Below are 12,482 nucleotides of genomic sequence, written 5' to 3'. Positions count from 1 at the left end.
ACATCTCTGCAAAGCTATATTTCCGGTATCTCCTTCAAAAATTGTCAGACTGGTTGCAAAGTAACATTATTCATGAAGAACAAGCAGGGTTCAGAGGAAGACGCAGTGCCCATTGATCAGTGTTTTACTCTGAACCATATTGTAAGAAAATATACATTGAGATTTATCTTTCCGCTACATTCGATTCTTAATTGAAATAGACTGTGGGAGAAAATTCAAATTGCCAACGTTGGCTGCAGACTTCTGCTGTTGATCCAAGAACTATACAGTAACACAGAAATGAGGGTCAGAGTAGGTTTAAATGATGGTATGACCGATGCTTTTAAGACTTGGAGAGGAATGAAGCAAGTTTTCATTCTGGCTCCCACTATTTTTAACTTTTATAGTAATGATTTGGTGTCATATTTAGCCAAGTGCAACCTCCCCCTCTCCAGTAATTAGGAACAGAAAGATATCAGTCTTGATCTATGCAGATGATTTTAGTGCTTCCCTCTTTCTTGATTGGGCCTCAGAAATTTTGTGGAGGTGTTCAGCAGATACGGTAAACAGGAAATCCTATCTATAAATTACTCGTAAGACCAAGATTATTACTTTTGGCAAACACAGTCCTAGGTATAAGTGGTGTTTAGATCAGAAAACTATAGAACAGACTCATTCATTTAGATACCTGGGTCTACCCTTTAGCGAAGCTCTCTCTTGGAAAGTGTCATATGGAGGCAGTGAAAGTCAAAGCACAAAAACCATAGGAGCATTGATTAAGTTCAGTTACAGTAAGAGAGGGCAGCTAATGGAACCTGCCCTAAAGATACTTGGTAACAAAGTTCTTGCTCAAATGCTCTAAAGAGCCTACTCTGTCAGATGCAGGATGAACTGGACTATAGCACACAAAAGCTTATGCCATAATGAGTATTTCAAATCTCTGACAAGATACCAGGCCAGGACATGTTGTACTGTCACAAACAGACTGAAGTCCAGGAAAACTTTTATTCACATCAGGAATATGTTTCTGTGCACTCGTATCAATTGTTCAGGAGCAAATCTCGCCAAATTCAGTGGGACACAACTTCCCTTATGGTCTACTTGTGGTCATACTGCACAGACTCTAAGATTGAGAATTAATTATCCCCGCGTGGTCTCTTACTGATCTTCAGTGTATGTTTTGACTTGGGAATCTTCAGTAACATTCAGTTTGCTGGAGTGAAAGGATAGTGTTAAGCAGCTTTGTAAATAAGCCCACCAAACCCCAAAACAAATCATTACTATCCTGCTGTGCTGGAGGCTGGCAGAGGTGGGACAAAAAGGTTACTGCATTTTTCTCCTGGATGTGAAAGGAGGGGACTGCCTTCCTGTGGCAACTCACTTGGTTTCTGTGCTGTGCACAGAAGGAGGCACAGAATGAGCCACCCATCCCTTTTCTGCCAGTCTTCTCATTTACTTGTTTGCATTTCCTTGTGGTCTTTGGGCTGCAGCCATTGCTCTTTCTGATTCTGCTGCTTTAAAAGCAACCTGACACACAGATAAAGCATCACAGCAAGAGATAAAGTGATGTGGAAATGCGTCACTTGCTTAATTTCTTCATTTCAGCTGCTGCTAAAAGCATAGGAGCAACACTAGAAAAACGTGGTAGCATAGTGAGCATGAAGAAGGATTTAGTACCTGTTGGCAAGTAATTTGTGACATCCCTGCTTGATGAGTAACTGACTGGGTAGCAAGAGGTTAGAATTTCCTCCCCTGTTTGTAGTATTCCATAGGATTAGGGCCAAATTCTAAATGCTATAGCTGTAATACTAAGCATTCTTGCTTGGAAGTGAATAATTGAACAATTGGAACTTTCTTTTAAATAAACACACTCATTCTAAGGCGATTTCCAAATCCTGGAAATCTGAGTCTGGATATGCTATGCAGGGCATGTTAGAAATTGGCAAGTGACATTGCCTGAGAAGTTGACTCACCATAGCACAGCCTTGCCCAACCGGGTGCCCTCCAGATACTTTGGACTACAACTTCCACCAGTGCTGGCTGGGGTAGATGGGAGTTGTAGTCCAAAATAGCTGGAGGGCACCAGGTTGGGGAAGGGCTCCATAGTTGGTGGGTGAGGAGTGTAGTCAAACGGGACTGTATGGTTCCCCTTCCTGACTTATGTCAAGAAATGACATGGAAAGAAATTTTTATTTTGTTTTGTCAAGAAATGAGATATTCACTTTAAACCACCAATACCCATAATGTTCTCTTGAGAATCAAAGGGACAAGTAATACTCAGGTGTTTGGGAAAGTTAATGCACATGTGTTTGCTGTACGTGGGGGTGGGGGGAGGCACAATGAACCTTGGCTGCGAGTTTAAATATATATATATAAGGCAGCAATCCTATCCACAATTACAATACATTCCATTGAACTGAATTGAATTGTATAGATTTGAAGAACAAAATGCCAGCATTTATTCCCAATAAAGTTTGTGTAGTTTTAGCTTTACTACTGCTGAGTGTGAAAGTATTGTATTTCCTTCAAATCTGGGCTGAATTCTACAGCCTAAGGGGGAGTGCTTTGTTCTGCCAAGGTTACAAAATCTGGGAGAGAAGCAAGGATTCCCCCTTGTAACTTCTAAAATGTGAAGCAGCGAGAACAGGAACAATATGTCACAGCAGTCTGTCATAGTAGTCTTCCTGCCAACCTAGTAATTCGAAAGCATATCCATGTGAGTAGATAAATAGGTACTGGTGTGTTGGGAAGGTAAACAGAGTTTCTGTGTGCTCTGGCACTCGTTATGGTGTTTCGTTGCACCAGAAGCGGTTTAGTCATGCTGGCCACATGATCTGGAAAGCTGTCTGCGAACAAACACCGGCTCCGTTGGCCCAAAAGCAGAGATGAGCGCTGCACCCTATGGTTGAATTCGGCTGGACTTTACCATCTAGAAGTCCTTTACCTTTACCTTTACCTTTACTATACGAGTCTCATCACATGCTTTGCTGTGTTCTCAGCCTTAAGGAACAATGACAGCTGAAAGGGCACATTGTGTATTACTGGTTTCACTATACAAATAATGCAAGAGTAATAGAGGACTGTTATTTAGTGCCATGAGCAAATGTCAAGGCAAGAAGAGTTTTCCACCACTTCTTTCTCAACTTTTTGTAGCATGTGCAAGGGGCAGCTCTTAGAAAATGTCTCGTATTTATAGTATAATTAGCAAACAAATTGTATAACACACAAATTGGGCTGCCCAGATTTGAGTGACAAAAACATTTTCATTGCTGTATGTAGGAGCTAAATGCAAATCTAAGGGAATCTCTAATTACTTACTGTGGGAAGTGACTGCTTGAAAGAAATGCTAATGCAGGGTAACTGCCACATAATCTGCCTGCCCAGTTTTAACAGACTTCTGAAAAGTTTTGGCCTCATGGCAGGTGTGTGGGATACCTGGATATCATCAGATTACTGTCTCTTGATATCCTATCAAAACTAGGAGCTATAGATTAAATCAAGAAACATGAGTGATTTTTGCTCTGCACAAAACGTATGAATATCCAGTTGCAGATTGAAATGGTTGCTGAGCCTTGCAGTGAGATTTGGATAATTCTGACTTTTAAGAATTACTGTTACTTGAAAAAAAAAGCTTTTTGAAGTTTACTCACATGTGCATGCACACGAAAGCTCATACCAGGAACAAACTCAGTTGGTCTCTAAGGTGCTACTAGAAAGAATTTTCGATTTTATCATATAGAGAGAATGACTAACAGGGAACTAAAATGCGTTTTACGCTTGTGATTGAACAGAGGGCTTGTTGCAGATATAGAAAGATAAGAGACCTCGGGTACAATTATTTTTTAGAACTCTGAGCAGTTAAAGTATTCATTGAGCATCTATTCACCCGATCAGTGAGTGCTGGCAAGTAGTTAAAAGAAAAAGAAAAGAAAAAGAATTCCTGTTGTTCCATTATTAGGCACCAGTAGAGCTCTGCTATTGCTTCACAGACCCATCTTTTGTTATCTTTTGTCTCATTCTTAGTCTGCTTCTGACTGTTTTTCTATTGGACAATTTTTTTTAAAAAAAACTGAGCTTTAAATTTCACAAAATGGAAAATGTTCTGTTCTTCCAGTTTTGATCTTCTGTGTACAGTTGACAAGCAGGAAGCAGATTGCACCAACGTGCATTTTGTTTGCACTCAGGCTCAGGCTGTTTTAAAATAGAACAGAAGTAGCCTGAGCAGCTTTTATCCTTGACACCTCATTTAAGGTTACCTGCTTCCTATATTTTTTGCGTATTTATATACAAGTGGTGGTGCCTTTATATAAATGCTTGTTGCTTGTTATGGGATACAGCAGATACAGAAAAAGTCCATGGAGCCAAAGCATATAATTTTAGTATGAACCATTGACTGGCTGACACTTAGATTTCACCCATGTGCCTCAGAGTTTGTGTTGGGAACTACCAAGTGTCACATGGTAGCCATTTCTGCACCGTTATCAGTTCTTGCATTTTTCCACATTCAGATTGGCCACAAATAACAATAACACCAGTACTAGTTTTCTGGCTTAGTAAACTCCCCATAAGTGAAACTCTTTCTCTTTCTCCCCCTTCCTCTTCCCCTAGTGCTGTGTGGCGAATTGGATATTTTGGGTGACTGGGCTCCACTGAGTGAGAGGGTCCTAGATGGCTTGTTGTTTGGGCGTCAGAAGCTGGTTATGGCCAAAAACAATTGGCTGGAGCTCGGAGGGTTGGGGAGGATCGGGTCTGGTGTCCCAAGTAGTGCTCGGAGCCTGGGGTGCCCCATGATTTCTTCATTTAGATCTTGAAGGCCAGGTTAGGTAGGTGGGAGGGTGAGTCCTCATTTAAAACACCTGGTTTATTTGTCAACAGCCCCCATGTGCTATGGAATCCTTTTTCAAAAGGCACTTCAGGAAGAAGACTGCGCCGCTAGGGCCCCGGCGCACCAGTGTGGTGGCCCTGCCGGCCAGCAAAGCAAGGCGGCGCTCTGTGGTGGGCCAGCCCTCTGCCACCCTAACGCAACACCGCCGCAAATCCTGTTCTCAGCTGCAAGGGCTGTCTTGCTTGGGCTCCCGGCACAAACGCAGGGCGAGTTCCAGCAGGAGGCGATCCAGCACCACGACCCCTCGCCTGAGCCCTCGGTTTTCCGTCCAGAAGAAGCGTGGGGGGCGAGTACGCGCCATAGATACTCATCTCATAGGGCCCTCCTTGCTGCTGGCCAGCCTCATCCAGGTGTATGAGGCAGAAGAAAGGAGACAGTCACCTTGCACTGAGAGCTCCAGCTCAGAGTCCCCCAAGGAGGGGCTTGTGGAGAGCGACTGGAGTGAGGAAGCTGCCTCTTCAGGCTCTGAAGGATCTGGCCTGAGAGCAGAGCAGGAGAGGAAGGAGCTGCAAGCTGAGCTTTCGCGGTGTCCCGGTCCTGCCACGCAGCACCCTGCCGACCCGAGGCTTCTCCTGCGAGACCCTCATTACCTGCGCCGCAGGTCCTCCCACCTCCTCCCAGCAGAGTTTGTGCACAGAAGAGCAGCCTATGGGCTCCAAGGCAGCTACAGATGCTTGAGCCAGAGGCGGCGCTCAAGTGAAACCCCCAAGCCGGGTGCTTTGCTCCAGTCATGCAGGACGCGGAGGGCTGCCAGGAGGTGGAAGGTTCCTCTTGGGACCAGTTGGCTGGCGTTGACTACCCATAAATGCCTGGGAATGGATCCTGCCCACAATGGCTGCGGCAGCGACTCCACTGAAGGTTGCAGAGCCCTACTGCCGTATGTATGGCTTTATCGGGGTACTAAACTCATTGGGGTAGAGGTGGAGGGGAGAGCAGCAGCACAGCCCTGACGCACAACCACAGTGCTTTCTTGCAGATTGATCAGTTATGAAAGAAGCATGCTTGAGCTGTGTCTTTCTGAGAACAGGACAGGTGCAGTGGGTCTCTCTCTCTCTCCCCCCCCCCTTTCTGCCAGTTGCACTTCTGTCTGGCTCTTCCTCCAAGAAATTCTGAGTTCATTCGGCTGAGAGAAAGTGAGTCACCCAAGGACACCCAGTAAGCATCATAGCCAAGCAGGGATTTGAACATGGGAGTTTCCAAGTGTGACATTTTACACCTCTGCACTGCGTCGGTCTCCTGGCTGCCGTGACCCTACCCAGATAGCGGCATAATGTGGTTGAATAAGGGATCTGTCATGAAAAAGGGATCCTTCATGTGGTCCTTTAGGGTGCTCTTCCATCAAAGAGCTGGCTGTTTTCCTGCATTTCCCCACAAAGTCTGTTTGGTATTGGAGGTTGCCTTTTACCTTGGCCAAGAATTGCAAATTGGATGTGGTGTTTGAATGATGGAGGAGCCAGATTCCTGTAAAAGGTCTTTGTATGAAACGAGCAGCAACTCTGACCAATTACTGTATTAAGACGCACACAAAAGATTACATGTATGGCTTTAATGTCCCTTTACACAATTTCACAACACACACACACACACACACACAGAGAGAGAGAGAGAGACAGAGAGAGGAAGAGGGTAGGAAAAGCATTCAGAAGTGGCAAAGATAGAAAATAATAATAATAGTAATAGTAATAATAATAATAATAATAATAGTTTTTAAGGGCCTTTATTACTGTAACATTGATTGTGTGTGGTGTAGTGCTACCATGTTTGACTTAGGTGGATTCACATCCCTGCTTAGCTACAAAGTTGACTGGGGTAACTCAGGCCATTTGTGTGTTCTCAGCCTCACCTGAATCTGAGAGTTTTTGAGCCTTTGAGTTACTTGGAAGAAGGATGGGATAAAAATGTGTGTGTGTGTGTGTGTTTGCTTGCGCGCGCGCACACACACACATGCATATTGTGAGGAGGACAAAAGAAACAAATATGATTTGTCCTTGATGAATTGATCTAGAGTAAAACCCATGTGTGATCTTAAATATGCACTCTAAAATTCTGAGATGCCCAGAGCTGCTTCTCCCATTCTCACCCCAATTAGCCTTGGAATGTTTTGCTTCAGAAGCAGCAGAAAACCTGGGCTCTGTTTCATCTTCCCAGGAGTCTCACAAGCCTGTGTTATTGTGTTATTAGTCTTCATCCACTTGAGAGAATAGTGATCTGTTCATGGAATATTTTACACACACACATACCTTTGGGAGGAAGGATTCATGGCAATAGTATACATTTAACTGCCACTTGGATTTTGTTAACTAAACCACCGCGTGCCTTTCTTCATGGCTGGTGTTTGCAGTGGCATGGTACAAAATGCCCAATCCACATGGTGAATTTCAGCATGCCAGTATCTTTGCATTTATTAGTAGTTGCTGTGTGGCATGACTTAAAGCGGTTATGAAGAATAGTTTGTTTTTCACTACCGGAAGGTAGAAAATGAAACTCACTGCCTACTGCTGAGTTCGGTAAGTATTACCTGCTCTGTGATATCCTATAATTTCTGCCTCATTTTAGGCAGCTTTTTGGTATTGATATTAACACATGGAATGACTTTCTTTTTAGCATCCTTTCCCCCCAGAAGGCTTGCAAATGCTGCATTTAGGAATAGTAATGATTAATATGATTCCAGGTGTTTTATGGACAATCTTCTTCCTGTCTTTCAGAAAAGCTATTGCCAAGTCTGGTCTCCAGCACCTGGTAGCCCAGCCAACCCCCCCACTAACCCTGAGAAGCGATTCAGACAGGGAGATCCGCAGTACTGTCGACTGGAGCGTAAGTTCTACCTTCTCCCCTTGGGGGCGGGAAAAGATAACGAACGGGTTCTTTCCCACTGGCTCAGCTGCATAAGTTTCGCCCAGTACAAATCCACACCCAGGTGGCTTTCTGGAACAAGAGTATCATTGGCCAGGATGTAGTCTCTTGATGCATCAGCCTTGCTGAAGCCAACCAGGTCTGGTCAGTGCCTGTATGGGAGATGGCACAGAACCCTATAAGCATCACCTTGAGTTCCATGGGAGAAAGACAGGAAAAAAGTAGTGCATTTCTCTGGAGTGATGGTACCTGAGTTTCCACAGGATGGTTCCTGTAGCTCTGGTTGTGCTCTGCGTTACAGCAATCAACTGGCAGAAAGGGAAGCTGCCATGTGGATGAACTCAAAGCTAACCCATGAAGGTCAAATGGGAGCCACATGTTGAAATCTGTTTATTTCCTGCCACATCGGCAAGTCCCCTCCTGTCCCCATATCTATACCTGAAAGTATTTGGCCATTCTATGTTTGCCATTGGCCAGAGCCATTGGTATGTCGTGCTTGTAGGCTGAACCAAATCCTTTCCTTGTGCCTGCTTCAGGTCAGTGGCAAATAACTGGTGGGCACAGGGAAGCAGAATGTGCAACGGGATGGTGCCGCTGCATGTGTGTGGCGGTGGAGTCTTGCCCGAAAGAAGCTTGGTTACTCAGTTCATCTGTGGGTCTGAAATGGAGAGTCAAGTTAGTTCCCTTGAAGCTAATGACCAGATGGAATTGTGGCCAGGTTCTGAACTGAGTGTGACTCTGCAACAGCACTGTGGAATGACACCATTACTTCTGTCTTTCAGGAGGCTGCAGTTTACGGGGAGCACATTTGGTTTGAAACCAATGTCTCTGGGGACTTCTGCTATGTGGGGGAACAAAACTGTGTTGCAAAAATGCTGGTAAGTCTTAGCAAGAGGGTGCCCCCTAACTGGTAAACTTGATTTTTGTGTGAGTCTGCACCACCATCTAGTGGAGGAAACAAAAAAATGCCTTACATTGCACATCCCAGAACACCATCAAGCAGTGAGCAAATATTTTTCTTTGGGAAAATGAAGGTGGTGTAGGGGGGGGGGGAGTGGTCCTTCACATCACTTCTATTTATGCAGTGGGTATTTGCACCTGGTGATTTTTAAAGGATACTTAGCATAAATTGTGGGATTTGGTGTCTAGCACAAAATCTGGAAATATGAACATGAGAAAACTTTCTGCTTATTGTTTTGAATTGCAGTGTGTGTGTGTGTGTTTTAAGTGTTATTAGCTGCACAGAGAGAACCTGCACATTTACAGCGTATTTCTACAAAAATGTCTAAGTAAAAGTGGGGCAGTGTATTGGTGGTGGAGCATGAGATTTTTGTGCAGAAGGTCCTTGGCAGCTCCATTTAAAAGGGTCTCGGAGAACTGCTGCCAGTCAGGCAACAGCCTCTGTGTCAAACTAGATGTGATCTTTGCTGCATAGGTTGTTCTTTTGTAGCTCTTAAAAAAACAAAAACCTGGAGGTGGAGGACCTGAACTGGGTTGGGACTACCAAGCAGGTCTTAAACTCTTTGCTCCTGGCATGGTCCCGATCAAAATTCCCCCCACCCTGCCCATGTCTTCTTTTAACAATTTGAGGGAAAGCAGTGCAAGGGCAAACTAGTCATGCTGTGCAAAGCAGCTTCATGTGTAATAGAGAACGGTGGTTCAGCAGCAGAGGACATGCTTTGTGTCCTTAGGGTGGTATTCAACTAAGTTTTACTGGGAGTAGATCCATTGAAATTCATGAATATGAATAAGTGGGTTGATTCTGGGTAAAACCTGGTTGAATACCACCCATAAGGACCCAGACTCATTTCCCCCAGCATCACTCGCTAGGAAAGATTGGAGGTAGCAACACTGCCTGGGGCCTTGAACGAATTGCCACTCTTGATAGTGGGCTAGATGGGCAGGAGGGCGACCAAGTGGATCAAGGGTCTGAAAACCAAGCCTTGTGAGGAACGGTTGAGGGAGCTGGGTATGTTTATCCTGGAAAAAGAGAAGATTTCTTCTGATCTGGAGGGTAGGACCCAAACCAGTGGAGTTACAAGAAAGGAGATTCCAACTTAAACATCAGGAAGAACTTTCTGACAGTAAGACTCTCACAAGAGGTGGTGGACACTCCTTCCTTTAAGTGGAGGTTGGATGGCCATCATTCATGAATGCTCTAGTTGATATTCCTGCATTGCAGGGAGTTGGACAAGAGAACCCTTGAGGTCCCTTCCAACTCTACACTTCTATTATTCTGTGATGATAAGTTGGTAATTCTGCTGAATGTCCACACACTCCTTATCTCTGCATACGTGTTCAGCATTCGGTGACCTCCCTTGCCCTCCCAACTTTTTTTTTTTAAGTAGCAAATTCTACAAACTGCCCTAAATGAATTTTATTCATTCTAGCCATTGTATCTTATTAGTATTAGAATTCAGGATTTTCCTCCCCCTTTTGTACTGTGTGTCTGTAGCTGTCGTGGCTGCCTTAAAAGGGTGAGTCACACTGAAAAAAGCTTTCCAGGAAGATTTAAAAATAAAGAAAAGCAGGAGGAAATGCAATCACAAGCTTTATGTTTATCTTGTAGAACTGGAAGAAATTTCCTTGATGCAAATTCGTCTAAATTAGCTTGTAATTCTCCCCCTGATTGCATGGTGCTTTATGTTTTTAATTTATAAGGCTTTTGAAAAAAATGAGAATCCACCTCAAGTATACAGAACGATAGAAATAAATACATATTCCCAGCTATCCCTTTGATGGCACCCTTTGCTTTGTGGGTAGGGGACTGTGATCAGTCGGTCAATATATTTCAGTGCCTGGATTCCATTTGCTTCATTATGGCCAACAAAAGTGGGAGGTAATGCACTCGTTGCACAATCAGTTCCATCTCCATCCTCTCCCCTGGTGCATATATTGGGATGGAAGAATGAAAAGGAGGCCATTACCTGCAGCATTCCTACCCAACGCTTGTGTGTTCCATATGGTTTCTTCTCTGCACAAGCAGTTATTTGGATGTTGAGCTTGTTGCAGGCTTGCCAGTCACTCACAGATGATATAAACTTTCTTGTTTTCCTTGTCTTGCAGCAAAAACCTCTCTCCAAGCGCAAGTGTGCTGCCTGCAAGATTGTAGTCCACACGCCCTGCATAGAACAGCTAGAGAAAGTGAGTAAAATCTAGTTAAGCTCTTGTGCTGCACTTGGAGAGATGGGATATCAACCTCCTTTTAAAAAAGGAACATTCCTGCCTGATCCAATTTCCACGAACGCTTATATGCCTGCTAGGAGAAATTCCTAAGAACCGAGCTCTCTCTGTCATATTTTGTTCCTTCTTGACTCTGTAGGCAAATAACTTTTGCATTTAGAGATGCCAAAGCCGATAGCTTTGCATTCAGTTGGCCTTGGGTTCAGTTTCTGGTATCTCCACTTAAATGATTTCAAGCAGCAGGGCTGGGAAATGCCTCTCTGAGAGGCCTTGCAGGGCTGCTGCCAGTTAGAATAGATAGTATTGAGCTAGATGAATTGGTGGCTTGACTCAATATAAAGTAATCTCATATGTGCATATGCTCAATTATTCATTGAGAGGACTGAGTGGGAGGAAAGAGGGAATGTCAAATAATGTATTCCTCACAGGACAGAAATGCTTCACATTTTATGTTATTTCTTTTTTAAAAAAAAAAAAAAAAAGCTTTCCACCCATCTTTCTGTTAAATCCACAGATAAATTTCCGATGCAAGCCTTCCTTCAGGGAATCTGGATCAAGAAATGTCCGAGAGGTAAGAGCTTTGTGGACTGTTTATTGATTTGTAGCACAAGGAAATTATGTGCATGCACTCTTTGATGCAGATGGCTGTGAAATCTTTGGTGTCATTCAGTTCTGAGGTGACAAACTGCCCATAGCCAGGTGTAAAGTTGTATGCCTCCCTGAACTTGAGGTGCTAACTTGTGTCTGAGCAGTAAAAGACATGCTGTGGCCCATCCCTCCTGAGCATTTCTTTTGAAAATCTGCACATTGAGGTACAACAGTGAGGTGCTACCCATTATCTGTTATTCAGGGATTGTTTATACATTATAGTAATGAGTGGAGTTTTCTAATCTAAGGAAGGAGTGGACTAATTTACCAGTTAGTACAGAGGTAGCCAGTGTTATGCCATTCAGATGCTGTTGAGCTACAACTCCCATCAGCACCAACCAGTATGACTAGTGATCAGGGGTAATGGGAGTTGTAGCCCAAAAACATCATTGACTACTCCTGAGCTACTAGTGATAACCTCTGGAGGGACTGGTGCATGCTGGGGAGTGCATGGCTAGTCACGGCATACTTCCACCACTTAGTTCTGTCCCTAGAGGGAGAGAACTCTCCATGGTGCTGAAAGGTAGAGGGCTGGGCCAATGAGTATCCATACTGGCAAACCATCAGGCAGCGTCCATACTTGAAAGGAGATTTTAACACATCCGCATGCTTACAGCTTCATAGAGAAAACTTGAACCTGTGCTTCACCTGAACAGACTTTGCACCAGCTCTCAAACTGGATATAGGCCTAAAGGAATCTTCCTTCGAACATATTTTTAAAGAGCCAAGCAATTTTAAAATAGACATAGCATTCCCAATGGTGGAAGGTGTACAGTTGTACCTTGGATCCCGAACGCCTTGTGAGTCGAACGTTTTGGCTCCCAAATGTCGCAAACCCGGAAGTGAGTGTTCTAGTTTGCGAACGTTCTTTGGAACCCAAACATCTGACGTGGCTTCCGCAGCTTCCGATTGGCTGCAGGAGCTTTGGTTTCTG

At 44.1% G+C, this 12,482-nt stretch overlaps 1 protein-coding gene across 7 annotated transcripts in view; it reads left to right on the top strand.

Moving 5' to 3' along the window:
- Positions 1 to 12,482, top strand: part of DGKZ (diacylglycerol kinase zeta) — a 124,935-nt gene that overhangs the window by 76,817 nt on the left and 35,636 nt on the right. For 5 of the 7 annotated variants that reach the window (XM_033149021.1, XM_033149054.1, XM_033149032.1 and 2 more), the window contains exons 2-5: positions 7,570 to 7,678; positions 8,500 to 8,595; positions 10,784 to 10,861; positions 11,415 to 11,471. In XM_033149021.1, coding sequence (XP_033004912.1) covers positions 7,570 to 7,678; positions 8,500 to 8,595; positions 10,784 to 10,861; positions 11,415 to 11,471 — 340 coding nt within the window. Of the gene's footprint in view, positions 1 to 4,854; positions 5,742 to 7,569; positions 7,679 to 8,499; positions 8,596 to 10,783; positions 10,862 to 11,414; positions 11,472 to 12,482 lie in introns of all 7 variants that reach the window. The other 2 variants (XM_033149001.1, XM_033149010.1) reach the window with 1 other exon arrangement.

This window comes from Lacerta agilis, chromosome 1, assembly GCF_009819535.1.
Source record: "Lacerta agilis isolate rLacAgi1 chromosome 1, rLacAgi1.pri, whole genome shotgun sequence".
NCBI classification, from domain to species: Eukaryota; Metazoa; Chordata; class Lepidosauria; order Squamata; family Lacertidae; genus Lacerta; species Lacerta agilis.
This window is presented reverse-complemented; position numbering and strand designations above follow the sequence as displayed.